The sequence below is a fragment of the Lissotriton vulgaris genome, chromosome 2_1 (assembly GCF_964263255.1).
Source record: "Lissotriton vulgaris chromosome 2_1, aLisVul1.2, whole genome shotgun sequence".
NCBI lineage: Eukaryota > Metazoa > Chordata > Amphibia > Caudata > Salamandridae > Lissotriton > Lissotriton vulgaris.
The window spans coordinates 1,826,676,100-1,826,696,675 of record NC_141687.1 but is presented as its reverse complement, the minus strand read 5'-3'; the positions used below and the strand labels follow the sequence as shown (position 1 = coordinate 1,826,696,675).

At 44.7% G+C, this 20,576-nt stretch overlaps 1 protein-coding gene across 8 annotated transcripts in view; it reads right to left on the bottom strand.

The window, feature by feature from the left end:
* The window catches only part of TLE3 (TLE family member 3, transcriptional corepressor), an 85,503-nt gene that overhangs the window by 9,707 nt on the left and 55,220 nt on the right, over positions 1 to 20,576 (bottom strand). For 5 of the 8 annotated variants that reach the window (XM_086957933.1, XM_086957930.1, XM_086957931.1 and 2 more), the window contains exons 9-16: positions 16,448 to 16,567; positions 15,641 to 15,691; positions 11,236 to 11,388; positions 6,833 to 6,874; positions 4,456 to 4,588; positions 4,133 to 4,296; positions 3,345 to 3,421; positions 611 to 860 (exon numbers count right to left, since the gene is read on the bottom strand). In XM_086957933.1, coding sequence (XP_086814059.1) covers positions 611 to 860; positions 3,345 to 3,421; positions 4,133 to 4,296; positions 4,456 to 4,588; positions 6,833 to 6,874; positions 11,236 to 11,388; positions 15,641 to 15,691; positions 16,448 to 16,567 — 990 coding nt within the window. The remainder of the gene's footprint in view (positions 1 to 610; positions 861 to 3,344; positions 3,422 to 4,132; positions 4,297 to 4,455; positions 4,589 to 6,832; positions 6,875 to 11,235; positions 11,389 to 15,640; positions 15,692 to 16,447; positions 16,568 to 20,576) is intronic. The other 3 variants (XM_086957936.1, XM_086957934.1, XM_086957937.1) reach the window with 1 other exon arrangement.

Genomic DNA, 20,576 nt, shown 5'->3' with positions numbered 1-20,576 from the left:
AGGAAGGTGAGGCAGAGTTAAAAGAACAAGTGAGGTTTCGAGGGGATAGGAGAACGGAATAGCACTGTTCTGTGTCAATAGGTATCGATATTTCACACAACATGAAGTACAAGAACAGAAGATGAAACATGGAAGGGGGTGTAGGTACAGAGAAATCAGGAATACCACAAACTGCTAGAGTACAATAGTTAGACCTGGAAAAAAAGCGGGATAAGAAAAAAAGATCTAACACACAAGATGTTTGTTGAAAAGCCTGTAGCGAACACTCCCCAAGGGGTAAACTACAAGTGGGTGTTCCTCACTAAAATGGAAATAGCATTCCCAGACAGCTCCTGCCACAGAGGAGAAAAAAGAGACTGGCAGAGTTGAACTGCATAAAGAAAGCAGGGAGACAGATGGAAAAAGGGATCTTTTCACTTTCTCACTCCAATTTCCCCATCTCACATGTCCCCAAAACGAAAAGCAACAACACAGCAATAGAGGTAGCTAATGGAAGGAGGACAAGGAATAAGACAGACTGATGTGGAGCTACAGCAAAGAAAACCAACCAGTGAATCTGGAATAACAGCAGGAAGTAGGAAATAGAAGAATCAGGAATAATGTCCCTTACCAGGCAGTCAAGCTGCGAGACTGGTGTCTTGCTGCCGGGCTGGCTAATGTCCCAGATTTTGACACACCCTTTGCCGCCAGTGTATACGTGCCGTGTGGGGTTACTGATTGTGACAGCACACACGACCTCCCCGTGGCTCAGTGTATTGATTTGCCGGGCATGGCGTGGTATGCTGGGGCCAGCCAAGGCATCGTGTGGGAAGGGCACGGGCTGCATCTGTCCATCAGCACTGACGTGGAATGAGTAGGCCCTGGAAAAGGGAAGGGAAGTGGTTAAGACAATCCAAAAGAATAAGCACATTTCATTCACCCTGAAGAACATGGATCTCACACCAGAACCCTCTCCGCTGTTCATTTAAACTTCCTCATTTTTGAGTGAATCTTAGACCAGGGGATGTTCGTAGCCACAGCCAATTCTTTATCATCCCCATGAAGGATGGACCAGCCCATGGGTGTCTCTCCCCGTTTCCTCAGCAGGGTTTACATTGGACGGAGTGCCAGGGTAGCCTACAAATCTGTCAGCTGACTGAATCTATTGAATTTGTAGTGATTTTACAGCACTACAAACAGAAGGGTGGTACACTATTGGACTACAGTAACTAAGATACAAGTTGGAGACAGTGTGGGCGTTACTGAAGTAGCAGTTGGCATGTGATGGTTGAGAGATGCGATACAGAGTCTGACACTGCAGAACATACAACAGTCATTATTAAGTATGGGATAATATAACACCAATCATATTCCATAAGGATACTGGAAGTCACTAACAAGTGCCTTTATAAAAAGTCACAGATCTTAAAGTTGACTTGTAATATCCATATCAGCAACGATAAGGTGCTTTATTCCTCTAATACATGTTCACACCACCATTCTTCCTACCACATTTGTCCACCATTGGTCCATTTCCTCTACTAGAAAAATATATTCCGATTTTTATAACAAAAGGCAATCTGTGAGGAAAACACACTAATACAACACATTGCAATTGATTGTTACACATAGCTCCCACAACTCAAGATAAGTCATTTTTAAAGGCAGCTCCATTTTAAAAAGAAGGCTTACAGCAAGATATTTTTGTGCAATGAGCTGAGCAGTACAGAACAGAGGCACACCAATATGTATGTCTTTATTAGCTTATGGTCAAATAGTTCAAAATGACAGCTGAAAACCTGGTCATCGTTTTCACTGTGAGCAGATTTAATTCTGTTTAGTTGCCTGCCTTTCACACAGTTTGCTTTTTCCGACAGCAGGCATACAAATGTTACAACTCAATTGCAGGCTAAGAAAGTAATTTTCCTATTACATGAGAGTAGTGAGGTCACCGGGTATGCATGGGCATCTATCCGTGTGTGCATGTGGATCTGTCTGTGTCTGGTCAGACAGAAGCTAGTTCAAAAGGTTGTCTCAAGACTTCTCTGCCTGTCAATTTTGAAGCGGTCAATGGCCATAAAGAAGGGTTCTTGCGACTGAAATCTATTCTAAGATTGTCTCATGGTCTTTATGAACACCGTCAAGTCTTCAAAGATAGTTTGTGTGGTGTCAAAAGGAGCGATTTCTAGCACAGTACTTTAGAGGGACAGAGCAAATATATGAAGAATAGCTTAAAGAGGGTTCCAACAGCACCACTATAGTTGGCCAACGTTTTGGTGTGGAGGGCAGTAGTTTGATTAGCAGGCTTTTCTGGCCCATCAATGTTTCAGCGGTTGCAATCAATAGTGGAGCGGGAGGGAACTGGGGGAAGACGGAAATCAAAAAAAGGCACTTATGTCAGTATGTTTTGCTGTAAACAACAGTTCATGTCAGTGTCTGCTGGATGCCAAGGCATAGAGCTGTGATGAGGTTGTGTTGGGCGAGGCCTAGGGCTAATGGGTTTGAGTGTATTCACTGATGTGGAGGTATACAGTAGTCAGATGGGGTGTTGGGAATTCAGCATTGGCTGGAGGCATATGATCCAAGGCATAGGAGGAACCGAAAATAAACTGCAAGAGAAGGACTGCGATGTTTTCTCAACAGTGTGTGGGGGCAACTTCACTGTAGGTGCCAGGGAGGTACGTTAGCTGAAACCAACAATTCCAGACAAGGTGTGGAGCCTGCGCAGGGGAATTTCATACCCAAGACCTAGTTCTCAAGGTGAATAAATGTGTCATTGGGCACAGTATTGCTGTGCAGGTTTTACAAATTCCTGATAGAAGTGGTGGAAGCAATACATTGCAAACCAGTGGTGCTGGTGAAACCAACCAACGAACCAGGATGAGTGCAATGAAAACCAAACAGTTCAGGAAGACAGGGAGGCAGCAACCACACAGGCTGAGAGGTGGTGGGAGTGAAGAAAAGTAGAATTGGAATTAGGAATCAGATATTGTTAATGAAGGCATCAATTGCTCTAATAAAATTTGAGAGGGCTGGGAGAGAGCGGGGTTGTGGTGTACCAGTGCAAGAGATTCTCACAACTCTGTGTAGGCTGTGTCCATCACTTGTGAATGTCCCTGTTCAGACTGAGTTGCTCCAGCCTTAACGACGGCTCTCCAACACAGCAAAACAATATTGCCAAGTAATACTGGTGACTCCCAGGAAAGGCTATTCTGGACCAGAGACAACTCTTTAGCAGCTCCAAGCAGGCTGTGAGAGTAACAGGAAAGGCAGGCACTGTCCATTAGAGTAATTCCCTTGTGCGAATTATTGTGTCACAGCACCAGATGTTAACCTTTTACCAAATATAGTATGAAGATGCTTACGGTTTTCCGCCTGGGATGGTGGTCAGGTTGGCGGGAAGTCCAGGTGCCCTCATGGATGGGTGCGTCTCAAACCCCACCTAAGAAAAACAGAAGAAAATCAAATGTACACTGGGCATCCAGAAAAAACAAGGATGGATCGCCTTCCATTAGAATTGGGCAGGGTTGAGGGCATGTGTTGAGGGCAGCTGGCATAGGGAGAGAAAACAACTTCTTATATACTCGTCCCCAAAATACCATAAAACACTGGGAACCCTAAATCCTTCAGAACAATTATTCACTAAAAAGTATTTTTAAGAAACTAAAGCATGCTGAAATATACTGTTGGACTCTCATGTGAAGTGTATTTTGAGAGAAATCAATATTTAAAAGACCAATGGCGCTAACAGGGAAGTGATGAGGATTTCATCAGTGGCCTTCAATTTAAACGTAGAAGACTAGGCCCCATTAGACAACATCAGTTTTTCCTTTTAGTAATTTTTCTGCATCACAACTTAGGATGATCCCACAGGCATGGGGACTACCTGATGAGCCTAACCTAGGTGGGTAGTGAATCTCTTGAGGCACCATGTCATCGGAGCTACAAAAAAATTGCCTATGGAACATACTGGTGCGTTAAGCTCCATGCCGCTCCTCCAGCACAATGCAACTCTGGGTTGATGGTTCATGCAGCCCTTTTGTTCCACCATCACATAGGAACTCCAAAAAATGTGGAAGATTTCCTGAGACATCAAACCTCTGTGGCTTTTTCTAATGCTCTCTTTTCAACAAACTTCAACTCTGAATCTTACCATTGACGTCCGGCCGTATGCGGCAGCCATCTGAGGTGGGATGTTGTGGAGACCAGCATAAGCCCCAGGACTTGCCAAAGCACCATTCATTTCGTGATGGCCCATGATGGCGAAAGGTGCCCCGTAGGAGCCAGCGATGGACAGCGGTGTTCTCAGAGCAGAAGCTGTTAGGTGAGGGTAGAAGGAGAGCAAGTTACATCAGGAAAGCTGGGCACACGCACATATGCACTCAAGTGAGATGTACTTAAATTCCACAAGCAATGCCCTCTCTAACACATTAACCACAAACAAACATCAATCAAGCTGCAGGCCTGGAGCAGTACCTATGGGGTCCATGCTGCCGGGTTTCCCAGGAATGGCCCGCAGCCCTGGTGTAGTACTTGTGCCAGGGGTTTGTACATCACTCCTTGGAGTAGGTGTGTTAGACTTCAGCCCCGGGGTGGAAGACTTATCATTCTGGAGGAAAAAGGAGAGATGGGTAGATCTGTTAAGCACGAGGAGAAAAAAGTTTCAGTGGAAAACAACAGTATTTCAAGGTTGACGTCTACATAAGTCACAGAAAACAGTATTATATATTCCACTCATGGAGCACAGAAATGTTTAGAGCAAGCACAGGCAACAACCATTTAAGCTTTCTTTGTACACTGAGCAGATAAAGCATAATACAGAATAATACAAACATCCTTCAGTCAGACAGTCAAGGCCCACAATAGGAGCAGTGGCACAAGCACCCACCACCACACAGAGCAAGTGTGACAGGCAGCAGAATTGAAAGCTTGCTTCCCTCACAGCCCAGCTAGACATGGACTGCTGCAGCACAAGCTTCTCTGACCAATGCACAAGTACAAAGAGGAGGCAGCGGTTCTAACCTTGTCACACAGAATAGTCAGTCCACCACCAGATACACGTTATAAAATGACTTTCAGTTTACTTGAGGCAAGAGCACTTCTTCAGACCTATGGTCAGCCAATGAGAGAAGGCAGGAGTGGGATGGGGTCGGTGAGACTTGAGTGATTGACACTAGACCCTGGGCGTTTAAGGGCTTAAAACTGAAGTGCCGAGGTCTGAGGCAATGAGTGACGCTACCCCTAGTCACCGAGGTGAAGGGCCTCAAGGACTAAGGTGAGGAGGAGTCTGCACATTTAGCGCATGTCGAGCTCCTGATGGACACCGCTCTTTAGGGGCAAAAGGTGAGGAGTGTGTGGCTCCTGAGCCCCAATGGACCGGCCACTACAGTGTCAGCTTATCTGACATCCTGTTAAGATGCAGTGTGAAATACAGTGCACAGTTAAATTGAATACCATTTCCCCAGTGTTTGTGGGTCTCAATTTTCTGTAAAAGACTGTGACCACGCCATCTACTGTGCATCATGTCCATTCCAGAAATCTCATTTCAGTATCTCTCAGTCCTACCCAAATGCTGAAATGAACATGGACCATCAGAAAGGTTTGAAAAGGTCATGATGAGGTCCAATAGAACCAGCGTTTCTCTCACAAACATGGAACAGCTGCAAAGACAAGTGCAGGTAGCACAACAAACCCACATATATTTAAGTGGGTGCTACGCCACATACATCCTTAGCTTTTTATAAAGCTCTTCAAAACGCATTTCTGTCATTGCCAGGAGATGCAACATACAGAGAGGTTACTACTGCCAAATGTAATGGGACTCAATTTATAGACTTCAGAAGAACGGAAATATTAGTAGAGAAGAGTAATGGTGTCGATTCTGATGGAAGTGTAGGGGTAAAGGCAGCGAGTGTTGCCGGGATCCGATCATACACATCACTTCATTTCACAGTAGCAAATGTTTTACTTGCTGACCCAATTTTCTGACTTCTGGAACACAAAATCCGACCAAACTCAACTATGATCAAGGACATCTCTACCACTACACATTCAGATAAATGGTCTCCTGAAGCGAACAATAACGAAAACCGCGACTGCTTCCTTTAAAGATAACTCTACAAAGTGAATCAGCAGCAGCCACCTACGTCACTTGGGCAAGGCCCACAGCAGCTATCGCAGCCTGGGATCCTATCAAACCAATCCCAGCAATGTTACCGTGAACCAGAATAGAGAACATATGGTGCGCCCCTGCTCACATGGCTCAAACACTGAAATCTGTGCCACAGGTGAGTAGCAGAGTTTGGCCACGCCAAGCCCCAGCACTGGGCAGCGTCTCTTCCCTCATGCACTAAAGCTACAAGGACTCTCGGTTATTACTCCATTGCGCGCCATGCAATGATGCACTTGCTTTACTCCCCTACCTTCATTGAGTGATTGGCAGAAAGCACTTCTGTAAATTTCAATGATCTATCTGAGCACCTATGCAGTAATGCCCTATTCCCCTTCATCAGTGCTGACCTCCTGTAATTAACGTGTACCCCACCATGACCGATTATAAGACCAGCAACGTCACTTTACAATCAGACACTGCACTGTAACTTGCTCACATAGTAAGGTTCCCTTGCTGCAATGTCACCCGCTCTGCTATGACTACAATCACTTTCCTACTCAGTGCCTCTCTCCACATCAGCTAATCTTGAGTCTCATCACCTCACCTCATAGCCATGCACAGCAGTATCACACACTACACTACCACTCACGCTTGACTCAAATATCAGATCAAATTCCCTCCATCACACCTTCCTCCATGCTTCAATACAGAACAGACCCTATGCTTCGTAAACAAACCCACCTCTGAGGCAGTCTCCTGTGGCCTATGAAACGTTCGTTCCATCTGCAAGAAATAAAAAAAATGTAAACAACTATTTGAACTTGCTCTCACCTTCTCGCGTCATTGCGATCTCAGAGACCTAAAGCGTTCACAAAGTTACAACTACTCCAAACGCTCGCCACATTGATCACACTTTTTACTTTACTGACACCACAGGCTTTTCAGTGTGAGCTGGTACAGGTCTTTAGATAAATTCCTCTACTCCCATATCCTGCCCCATACATGGGTATCACTCCACTGACACATTCCAATCACAAGCATTACCCACTCTAAACGTCACACTGTAGTTATTTGTGCCTCTTTCTCCGCACAAGGGTACTCTTAGGAAAAGGTATCAACTTCTTTCTGGTTGCGCACTCATCAATCGTCGCTCTAGCACCGGTGGGTACTCCCAAGAAGGTATTTTCTCTATGCCGTTCATGCCAGTCTGACTCATGCCCCTAATCACCAAGGGGTTGGTTCACTTAATTATACAAATGGATATGATTTTGCACTACTGAAAACCTTCAGGGATATCTTATTGTCTTCATACACACCCTTGAGCAGTGTTTCCTAATATGTGCTCTGCATACCACTAAGTGGGTCCATGACAGCTTACAAAATGAAATAGTAGTAGATTACTAAAGTATATGTACTTACGTAAAATTAAAAACAAATGTAAATGGAGGCTAAAATTAGGTCATAAGGGTTAGTTTGATTGGCAGAGTAAACAGAACCTAGTTTGGATAATTTGTGTTCTCAATTGAAGCACTGGTATGGGGAACAAAGAGCATACATTAGGAGCTGAAAAGCCAAAGTGATAGGCTCGAGGTTAGCATAACACTTCATCTATTTGAAATAGATGACATTTCAAAACACACTAAATGTCCTCTTAAATATTTTTTTTTGTATACTTGTTTGTGAATTAAATAGATTTAAAAATGTGTAGATTAGTTCGATCTACACTTGTCCAAAAGGTCAAATCATAAAAATTGCTTTGGATGGGATCCCCAGCTTCTAATAGTTATTCAGTGTGTGTGGAGAGGGAGAGCAGAAGCCTAAAGTCTAAGTACTGCTGCCTTAGAATCACCCAAATCTGTCACGTTAACATATCTCCCCTAAACACCAACCACAATCCATGCCCTGTACCATCATGTCTTTCCTTCCTTCTCACACATCAACCACTAAATTGAACGTTTCTGCTGGTGGCTTTGCAGAATATTTTCCTTTACAGCAACAAAATGAGAAACACTCACAACGCTGCTTACTGCCCATGTATGCATATTTAACCCTACCTCTCTGAATGTATCCTTCGCATTCTATGCCATTGCCTTTGCCCCTACATTTTCACCAGAATCGACACCATTACTCTATTCTAACAATCTTTTATGCTATCCACTTGAAAAATGAGCACCATAAATCATCAAACCACACCCCATCATTCTTATCTGCCTCTCCTCAAATTTCAACTAGGAACCTCACTTAAGTCTGTGACCTTTCAGTTTACATCATTCGGACTTTATTTTAAAAAATGAATAAACTTAAAAAAATAAAACCGAGCCGGCCTCTTCTTTCTGGTCAGCTGCTGCTCCGTATGACAGCTATAGGTGCTAAACGTCCCAGGTTCATGCATAACTAGCTACTCTACTAGAGATTCAAGTCGAGATACTGGGATTTTTAGTATTGATATTATAATGGGATAGACAAGTTGCAAAATGCAACAAAAAAAACCAACAAAAAAAACTGGAGCAGCTAGTAACGCATGGACATGGGAAATTTGCCAGTACTGTTCAGCCTCCTCCACAAAATTATTCGAACAAGTTTCCAAAATATGACAGCTTCTTATCCATTTGCAAATAAAATGACTACTATCTGGCTTTCACTAACTTTATTTCACGGACATGCCATACTTCAACATAACGAGTATCTCGTCTATTGTACCTTTCTTCCGTTTTTAGCACCACGACAACCAAACTATGCTGGCTACTCTCATGTCTCTGCAGGTACACTTTCTGCACGAACCTCTTCCTACCTATCCCAACTCAGCCCTCTCGATCGCGTGGTGGACCCTCCCTCTCGCTTGGTATTCCACTGGGATCGGTTTGGGCTCCTCTATTCCATTTTTACTCCGAGTTCCTCAGAGGCATGATCGACCCCTCCCTATTATATCACCTTCACAAATGTTTAGTATACTTCCTGAAACAGAACTCTTCAAAGACTAACGTTACCTACATACTCTCTACCCCCGCTCCAACTATGCTTTGTCGCTGCCTTATTTTTGCGAAAATACCATGAATCCCGTGGCATTTGTGAGAACTTCAGCAAACAGTTCAATTTCTCCAGGATGCTGCTACGTTCCAACTACTAAACCGATGTAGTCACCTTACGACCCGTTCCACACGTAAAATCAATACTTAATGACCAGGAGCAATTAGTAAATTGGATTTTTGTAAGAGTTTATTAGTCACTGTCCTTTTCTTTACTCGACAAACTCAATACTTTCACCCGCAGGCCCAACCTCCACTCGAACACCTATCGCTCCAGAGACGATCAAGGGGGAGGCCCTCGGCCACATACAGTGCCCAATATACTTAGCTAACGTTTGCCTTTTAAACTCTACTAGATAACGCCTCTCCCTCTCCGAGCTCCTTATCCGCTACCTCTCGCCCACATCAACTCAATCTCTGTACCATGCAAGCACCACCCTGTGCCTGCTAAACAAGCAGGCCATTTGAACTCCATGAGCCTGTTCTGAGGCATGGTATCCCTTCCCAGTTCTTGGCATATCTCTCTTCTGTTGATTAAAGAGGACTTGAATGCAAACGATGAAACTGGAAAACAAACTGCTCACCAATGTATCACTTATACAGCAATACCAACAAAGATGGCATGTACGATCAATGTTCTACCACACAATGCGCATTCAGATTAACCACTCGAAATGGCTTGCTGTTTCTAAGCTCTTATCTCCTAGTCGCCATATACATTACCTCCCTGGTTGAGGTAACCTAGCACTGGTAAATTGCTTCATGAGCAGGATTCTGGTAAGAAGTCTCTTAAGCTTAAACCCCTACCAAATGTCCCAAGGGGTGTTTGGATGGGGGTGGCACAATCAGGACATGCACCAGCTTGAGTATGCAAGTCACTCTGGGCGGAGGCATTAAATGACGCTTCAATCGGGGCCCGTGTCTGTATATTTAGAATTTTCCGTTCCCCTCCTTTCTCCATCTCCAGCTCATTCCAGACAATGAGGATAGGTCAACACATCTTGGCTTCAGAGCTACTAATTACATTAGCCTTTTAAAGACCCAAAAAGACTCCTACATTTTGGATTTCTGAGATGGTGAACAAACGGGGAGGCTCTCCCTCCAGTGACTAGGTGTGAGAGGCGAAGGGGACAATACATTTCCTGGGAGTTATTTGAAATCTCCAATTTAAATCTCAAGAGAGAGCACCTGGAACTTTTTTATGCCAGAAGTGATATTCATTACAGACTACTTTCCTTTTAGCTTGTGCCAGGAAGCTGGGTGACTACACCGAGTGTTCCACCAACACTGTGGTAGACTATGGGTGCCCTTTTCTTCCGGGAACGCTTCAAGACGTTTAATTCACATACTGTGCAACAAACCTCCTGCCTAAGCCTCCGGTCAACAAGATTATTATAAAAAAAATTTTTTAACAGATCCACCTTATCTACACTTTGCTCACTCCACAGTCCAATTCCTCACTGCTTTTTTGATATACTATAACAGTAGTATGGGCTGTGTATTAACCAAGCCTAAGAAAGGGCATACTTGTGGAAAGTGTTGACACTATATCACGAGGCAACACATTTTCTAAGTTGTGTTCAGCGTGTCTAGCAACTCACCCTTTCAGAGTTGCCCCATTCACAAAAAGCATAGCTTGAAGAACGGTTTTCACTCAAGAACAGAGCTAACTCCGATAAAAATAGTGTTGTCTTCCCACTCTACAGAGGAAATTTTGCTCCACCTTGTACTAAAAGAACCTTAACAAAAAGGCTAGTTCAGACCGCTCTCCAATCTTTTGTTATTCTGATACCAGCAACTGTGGCACAATAGGAATCCATCTGCACTGGGGATCTGTACTGAGGCAACAGATGGAAAACAAGAGACCCCATCAGAATCTACACAAGAGGCCACCAGAGTCTCAACTGTTGCATGGCAAGAGCAAGAAGCCTACAGTTTATTGTCTTGGAACACCTGCACTGGTGGGCGCTGGACATACCCCAGTCAGTGCTTAGAAGAGCGTAGGGACAGGCGTACCCTCCTCAATGAACAGAGGAAGAGATAAGACCATGCAACATGCACCACCCCCACTACCACCCCTTATAAACAAGGCACCAGGGAAAAGAGGGCTTCACCTACATGGGAAAGGTCCTTGGTTTTGGAGGAGGGAGTGCTGCTGGAGGAGGCCACCGATGCAGGGCTGCTTGGAGGTGCATCCTTCAGTCCTCGCAGTTTATCCAGACCGTTCTCAGGAGGAGAGTGTGGAGGGCTGAGGCGAGGCGTGGCAGGATCCTGAGAAGATGAAGAAAAATACTGAGTCTCCTAAACTGATCAAGAGCTTAGATGATCACTAACGCCACCCAAAACCAGAGTTTTCTAGCTTGGACAATTTCCTGTAAGGTAATGAATACTTACAAGGGCAATCAATTGAAACAAATCACTCATCCATACAAACCAGGGTACACAAACAACATTAAACCATCACTTATGTAGAAACATCCCTAGACCTCCAAAAAAGCATCTGAAAAGCCTAGGCCTATCACCAATCAATGTAAAATCAGCAGCCTCCGTACCAATTCTTGAGTGTTTTGAAATGTAATGACAACAAAATAGAAGCCATTTCTGCCAAGTAACCATAGTATGTGTTCTCCAGTGCAATACTTGGTTTCTTTGGTGCTTTTGTGTGTGATGAATGGTGTATGTATTTAGCAGGTTCCCAGTAGTTTGAATAGGGAGCCAACTCCAACTCTGTCTCTCTCTCAGCTATAAAACACAAAAGCCTACTAGTACTGGGGACTTTCCAGTCTTGCCCTTGTATACTACCTCCCAGATTGGCATGTTTCCAGCCAAGAGTTATGCCTCTTTATGCAAGCAACGTTCATATTTAGCACAGTCATAGCTCACTTCAACAAAACCCTTACAAACATAGAAAAGGTCTTATGAAGCCCACGGAATAGTGTGTAATTCTGCTACCCATATATGTCTCTGCTTCCACCGGATGCGCCCATCCTTTTTTGGTTTAAAACTGAACAGGAAACCGGATAAATCCATTTGATCTTGGAAGCCATTGAGCATAAATTGAGATGACTCACTCTTTGAGTAAACTCAATGATACCCCTCTGCAAAGCATGAGTGATAAAACCCCCCTAACTTAACCAGGTCCTTGACTAGGCATCCAAAGAGCAGGCCATATTCCATGAATAAGATGCCTGCCTAGATTTTACCTTTAGAGCAGCAAAAAGGACACATGTAAAACTGATATTGCTTGGTGTTTTGTTCTAGAACAACCTTCACTTTTCAGTGACATCCAGGGCTAACGTGCCCACAGTGCAGGGGTTGTGCTATACTATCTGAGCCAGCTACGAGTCCTCTCTGAAGAACCAGACTAAAGCATCTATGTAGAAGCCCCACATCGGTGTTACTGGCCAGGAGCCTGCCTATAGCTGGAGTTTAGGATTAGATCCTAAACTCCAGGACGAGCCAAGCCAGACAGCATCTTTAAGCTTGCATTAGCATTCTTAAAACTTCTTGGGGTCTAATGCCCTTTGTACTTTGATAAATTGCTATGAGTTGTCAGCCTAAACCTAGAACGATGCTACATCCACAGCTGCAAAGTGTTGAGCTAAGACGTGTTATACAAAGAGTATATTGTAACTTCCTGGGAAGCAGCAAGCAGTATTACAGGGTCATTGGAGATATATATATATATACATATTTCCACTTTGCTTCCAGGTATGCGGGCGGATTGAAGCGCTCTTATCTGCTTTCGTGGTGGTGCGTCCCAACCGACATGGCCAAAACAGACAGTATTCCGCACTTCCAGAATTGTAATCTTATAATTTGTTTGTAAAACATAAAGAATGCAACACCCAATGCGTTTCGATCCCCCTGGACCTTGATTACGGGATTACGGTCCAGGGGGACAGAAACACATTCTTTTACATTCTCTATGTTTAACTAACAAATTAAGCAGATTTCAGTTCGCCACACTGTGTTGCTCTCTATTTGCATTCTCTTGTGTGATTCTCCCCTGCCAAAATTGACTGCTCTCTCCCTCTTGCTACTTTTTTTCGCTCACTTCCCCAAGCCGACCTTATTTTATCCCACTCACCGTTGCTTTTCCATATCCACTCAACCCCGCAATTTTGTTTTAGATTTGATTTTTTTTTTTAAATGTACCAGGCACCAAATTGCCCCGCTGCCTTAGAAAAATAATGCTTTTGCACTAGTGAAATTACAGATCTTAAAACTTTTTTTTATTGCTGATCACTCTTGAACCGGTAAATACAAAAAAGCCACCAGGGTTATTTGTGCCACTGGATTCAAGCTAGCCTGGCTGAGGAGGGGTGATGCCCCGAAACTGGTCACAGATTGCTTGGTCCTGGTCCAGGGAGGACCTGGCTTGGCAGTTCAGTCTGGACTGTTCCGATGAGGCACAAGGTGAAGACTGATTTGCATATGCCTGGGTCTAAACTGGGGTGGCATTGTGAACAAAAGTACGATGGATTTAACCCAGATATATATCGACTGGGGGAGAATGTTTTATTTGCTTTGCATTCCGTCCATCAACTGTGTGTATTTTGCCTTCTTGCCCTAATTCCTCAGGGTATGCTCTGACGTGGGTCCCAGGCTCACTGTGCCACTGGATTCAAGCTAGCATGGCTGATGAGGGGTGATGCACCAAAACCGGTCCCAGGATGCTTGGCTCCGGTCCAGAAAGGACCTGGCTTGGCAGTTCGGTGTGGACTGTTACCATGAGGCAAAGGGTCAAGACTGATTTACATTGCATATGGCAAAGTCTAAACTGGGGTGGCATAGTGAGCAAAAGAACGATGGATTTAACCCAGATCTATTGACTGGGGGATACTGTTTTGTTTACTCTGCATTCCGTCCATCAACTGTGTCATTTAATAGGAGCACACTTGCTTGGTGACATGTGCGCACCTATGAAATAACAAGCCCTGTCATCACTTTATTTTTTATTTTTAATCTGGCCAATGCTTAACAGTGTAACGTGAAATTCATCATATTACACAAATGATTGTGGGGTACTTTAAATAGCACCAGGGCAAAGTCAAATAAAATTAAGTGTTTTCCACCACATAGACAAAGAACTGCAATGCACATTTCTTAAACAAGCTCCCACAATGTTCCCTGCAATTGGTATTTCCAACCGTGCCCACCACCCATGGAAGGGAAAGACTGCAACATTCCAGAAACTCCTTCCCTGAACCAGCATCTGCAAATCCTAAAACTGCCCGTCCATTGTTCTGAAAACAGCGTCACTAACCTTTAAACAGAATCAATCCCAACAACAGTATGGGCCTAAAAAAATCTGGCAACTCCTTCATGCCCCGCTTATCCCTCCATCCCGAGAAGATCACTTATGAAACCACCATGCACCAAACGCCCAAGAACACCCGTCATCAAAAATTGTCACCCTCCAAAATCGTCTCATCACGGACATCAAAATGAGCACTCAAGTTACTCAAAAACAGCATCTTTAATCTCCCTTAGCCCAGCATTTACCATAATTACCAGACCCAGCTACCCCAAAACAAGTTTGAAAATCCTTCAAAACCACCACACAACACCCAAAGAAATTACACATTTTCAAAACTAGCATCCCCCAACTTCAAATTAACCACCCGCAACCTCCGTCAAACTTGCAGAACCTGTTCACAGAAAACTTCCACCCTCAACGCAAGCACACACAACTTAACCAAAACCAGCACTGTAATTTCCCCGCAGAGCTAGTACCAAACATATCGTAGAAACAGAGCCCATCCCCTCCAAAAGGTGCACAAGTAGCTAGTAGTCACGTAGATCAAAATCAGTGCCACCCAGTCAAGGCAACAAGACAGATGTCAGTCCTAAATGGAGTACGAAATGGGAACCCCTACACGCAGATGATGAAACCATTTCCCCTACAAGATGGGCAAACACGAATTCTCAGGCAAAACCAACACTCTCCAATTCATCTGAGGTCAGGTTCTGGCTACTGCCTTAAAGTAACCTTTGTCCTTGCCCCCACCCACAAAATAAATTGCAAACGCCAATTCAGATGGAATTAACATCCATTAACCTATACAGAATAAGCACCTGCTTGGAAATAATTCAAGACAGAAAACACACTCGAACATGGAAAAACGCACACACTTCCAAATGAAAATAATAATATCACCTAATGCCAACTCCCTCAAAACAAGTTACAGCTAACAGCCATTGGACTACCAAAAGGTGCAGCTATGCCATACTAATAGAACACTGTGTGCTACACAAATGTTAATTCGCAGTAACTACAACAATACCAGCCCCCCCAAAGACCGATTAAATCAGCAATGTTAAACTCCCACAAAACAGACACCTACGTCAGATCAATGGAAACAGACAAATAACATAGGTCAGATATGAAAGGGACATGCGGCACAAAGAAAAGATGGAGACCAGGGAAGGACTGCACTGGTACAATGGACAGGGAAATGATAGGGTGAGAGAACCTGCAGATGATCTCAATGTCTAGTGTAGCAAAGCCTGAGCCTACCTCATTGGACACATCCACCACCAGATCATCGCTCTTCTCTCCATCACTGTCCTAACAAAGAGAAGCAAACATAATGAGAGGATATTGCAGCACTCAAATAAATAAATAAAACAGGACTCGACAATCCCACCCCTCCCCCTTTCTCATTGCACAGTGCAGAGAGATGGGGTGAGAAAAAGTCAAGAGAAGCAAAGGGACAGAGACACATGTGGTCAAAGGAAGAAAGATGCAGAGCTGGAGAAAATTATAAAAGGGGTTTTAAGAAGAGATCCCTGAACCCTCTCTCCTGGGGGTCTACCCTGGTAATTCTCTTCTTCACACGAAGTCTTAAGGCTCCAAACCAAGAGGTGTCCATCAGATGTCCCCCACATGGCCAATGCTAATCGATGCTCCCATCCAACAAAGGGGGGAGGGGGTGGGGTTTGATTTCCACCTACAAAAGAGCTTCTAGAGATTTAGAATCTACCCCCACCGCCCCAACCACAAAGGGACTGATCAGGGAATTGTTTTGCCCAAAGGACACAGCCAGAGATTACTACCCCCTCTGCAAAAATGGAAAGCCAAAACTTCTCACGTCCACAAAGAGGCAGTCAGATCTCCCACAGAGCTGGCATAAGTGCCCCCCACCCCCCTCCCCAAGGCAAAGAGCCAGAAAAATATTTCCCTCTATACTCAGTCACTGGCAAGGTATTCTCAATTAACATTCACACGAGAAGCCACCTACAGATTCGATCCTAAACCAACCGTCCCACCCAAAAAGGAAGATTGACAGGGGGGAGATGCATCAAGTTCTTCAGACCCTCTTACATATCGGCTGAGGTTGTCTTTATCTTCCGCCTTCCGTTTCTTGTTTTCCAGACTGTAGTCTACCGAGCTCCGGTGTTTCTCACTTGCTCTCAGGCTGTCGGATGGGGACACGGATTTATTCTTAAAAATGAAAGAAACAGAGTCACATGATGAAATACAAACACTACATGGATGCATCTCCTCTGATAACAAGAGCTAGGAAGAAGGCCAGGTGGAGGAGGGAGACTCCCCAATATGCACCACTGACTGGAGTAGTATATCCCAATCCGTACAAGAGGCAGAAGATAGGGGAAGGGTAAGCGCGTTTTGGCAACATAATGAACAAAGCCATGGGGCTTACCAAAGAAATGCCCAAGAGGATGGGAATTATTAAAGGCCTCCAAAATGACTCCACGAGTTAAGCATTTGAAGGAAACATGTAAAGTGAACCACAGGTCATGAGTTGAACCAATGGTTTGGCCAACTCGGTCCTTCATCCTTCAAAGGGCAATAAATATGTGTCATTAAAAAGGATAACTATTACAGCAGTCAAACAGATGTAGTAGTTTGATCTAAACAAAAATGCATCTTTGCCACAAGTCAACATGGGCGGCATTAGCATAAGAGCATCCAAGTCACAAAGATGGGTGGGATGTTATCCTCGCAACATGGCAGCATGGAAGGCACAGGACACATGCTGGGAGGTATTGCCAAAACCAATAGTCACCGTCTTTGAAAGCTATTTGCTTTCCCAATGGTTTTTAGAGATGCTGTGCACCACCGAGCAAAAACAGAAAAAAAAGTGCAATGAGGCAATGTGTATGCTTCATGATACTACTAGCACCCAAGTCATTCTGTAGACACATGCAAGTATGATGATGAACGCATGCATGTTACCATGCATGCCCACACCTGCTGAGTGACACAGGCATCATTTTATTTACTGATCCAATAGGACAGATGCCACTTAAACAGTAAATAATAATTACAAAAAAACATTTTTCATTGCACTAAATTGCATTTCTGCAAGCATATTGACCAGCAACAAAATGGGAGCTACTTAGCACGTCAAGAAATGTTAAAAAAAATTAAATACAAATCAATATATTTTGAAAGGAGGGGGAGGGCGAGGAAGGGGCAGGAGAAGGGAGATAAAAAATAAATATAAAGCCAGGTGGGGAGACCGTACAGTAGGGGAAAAGCAGCACATGAAGGAGAGAGCACCTAAAGTATGAAGGGGGTTTTATGGAGGACAAAAATGAGAGAGCGAGCAACACAGACTGTAGGGGGTAGGGTAGATATCTGGTAGAGGCAGAGGGAGAAGCACAGGCGGGAGAGAGCTGAAAAGCATGCGCACTCATGGAATGCTTACCAAAAAAAAGAAAAATGTGGTTCCCTAAAAGTGAGCAGTGGAAGCATACAAGTCAGCCAGTGAAAAGGATGCTAAAGAGGCTGCGCACCAGGGGAGGGAGAAGGGGAGGAAGGCACGCAATAGAATAAGCGAGCAAGAAAAAGAGCGACAATAAAGTAATTCAATAGTAAGGAATGAGTGGGCTCCAGGTCCACTAAGACTTTGGTGTAGTCCTAGAGAAGCTTTCACCTACTGTCAGGTGCGTGGATTGGTTGACGAGACCTTAAAAATGGGGTGAAAATCTAGCCCCATCCAAGGGAGGAGCATCCTGCCACACCCCGGAAATGAGGTGGAATCACATAACAGGGAACGTCAAACCTGTCCAGCACCCACGCACAAAACCTGGGAGACTTTAAGTTAGATTTTCAGTTGACTACACTCAACAGAAGGGTGTTCAGGTTATGGTGCTGGAAAACTGTTTTTTCAACCGCTGCCCTCATTATTGCTCCTCACACAGCAGAAATTATCGAATGACATTTGCAAATAAAAATTCTTACCATCATTTTCAAGTCGGACACACTAGCTCAGGATTAATCTGCTAGAAAGTAAGCAGGCCACACCTAGACGATTCATAATGAAGCTTAGAAATCCATCACATCATGTCTTTCTCTTAGAATGTATGTATTTATTGTATTTATTTAACGTAAACTTAGCTTGGAACAGACCACTATATATTACATTGGAGTTTGGGAGATGATGAAACAGATAGCATACTTAAAGTGGCGATTACAGAAATGCATTTCACACATTACATTTAGACACAGGGATTGTAAGTGATTTGTCCAGAATCACACTATGTAAATGTGTGTCTCTTGTAAAGCGCACTGCTACCCAGAGGTGTCCTGGCGCTGTAGACCGCTGGGGAACCTGTCCTGGCTTTCCCTGTGAGGTGTTCCCTCCTAGGTATCTCCAAGGTGAAACCAGGCCTCCCCAGCGTTTGTGGGGGGCTGTTGTGGAGATGAGGCAAGCTAATGCCCAGAGTTGCTGAGTGTGATCCCTGGTTAGAGTAGGCACCGCGGCGAGAATTATTGAGTCCGCTGACCCTGGTTCACGGCCCTGCCGCGTCGGGAATTGAACCCTGGTCCCGGGCCGTCCTCTGCTTCTGGGTCTGCTGCCTCTAACCAGTGAGCCACACCACTCCACTATGTTGAGCCAAGGCCAGAATTTAAACCTGGGTCCCCAGGTCCTGACACCTCCTCCCTTTATAAGACTGGGAAAACTGGTTAAGCTGGGCCCACAGAAGAAAATGCACCAACATCACTCCACAGGAGCGTGCCTACAAGCGGCACTCTGTGTGGGTCTGAAAAGATAGACTCAGCATTCCAGGCATCAAAGAACAAACTGGGCTGCACTACACCGTATCCGGCAAAATATTAAGATATCTCAGGAAACACCCTCAATCAAGCAAACCACCCTCAATCAAGCAAACCAGGCTGCAAGCAACAGCTCCTGTGGTTGCGTATGTCTAACGCGGCATGAGGCTGCAGTGTAAAGTCTCATCGGACACAGTGCAGAGAAAGGAAGGTTGAACATCCACTTATGGCCTGGGATGATATGTACTGGGGTGGGGATACTTTTACCCCGTATACAAAGCCCACCTTGAAGGAGCTTTGTATACGGCGTAAGCCCACCTTGAAGGAGCTTTGTATACGGCGTTGACCATCATCACTTCCAAAATACTGGAAACTCATCCCAGGAAGGATTAAAAAAAACAGACTAGAAGCACTGGAAGTAGCGTAGGTGATACAAACACATCAGAGGCACCTGCACTACAACTACAGTACAAACAGGTGATTCTTTCAACTGCATGTGCCCTAAAACCCCACAACCTACCCTTGCACAAATGCATTTGACTGCATGCGACATACACAGCCAGTATGGCTTGCAGACCTGCCACAACTTGCCTCCAACTCTCCACACAAACGCGTACACAAACGCGTACACACACAGACACACAGTGTTGACACATACCTTTGCAGCATGTAGATGGTGCTTAATCTCTCTACTAAACTAACCTGCAAGCTCCAGCCAGCACCGCACATCAGGATGCAAATATGGTGCTTACATCTCTGCACGTGTTTGTTCCTTACCCACACCCTCGAAGGCTTGCATGGCATGTCTCGCCCACACTTACCAACACTGCGGTACGCTTGGCCTCCTTATTCCTACAGGTCTGAATGCTGATTTCTGTGTATAGTGTTTGCAACTTCTCTGTACCCTAGAGGCTGGTCCAATGCCATATCCAATTTTATTCCTATCCCACCAAGGACTTTTCCAGACATGTCCTTTCATGCTCCATTCCAGATGTCTCTGGCCCATTCTGACCCACTCCATTAATCGTTCCAAGGGACCCACTCGCTCCCAGTCCTCTAATAACTCTACTTCACCTATGCCCACAAGAACTTGCCTCTGGTCAAATCTCCTAAATACCCCACTATGGCTTGGCCTATGTTTTCCATAGCCCAACCTCTGGCACCATCTTGCCACAGAATCAGCACAGCCACCTCAGGGTCACCTCCCTCGCCTATGGTCCTCTCTCACCTCCACCCTTTTATCAGTGAGGACTCTGCTCACCTTACCCTCTTATGGCATGGCTGCTCTCTACCCTGGACATCACCTGGGATGCCCCATCCTTTACCAGTCCACTTGGGGCACACTTCAGTTTGGCCTTTTAATGGCCTGCCGATCAAAACTTCAATCTGATTCTTATGGCCCAAGCCTCCGTCTCAAGGCCATGCT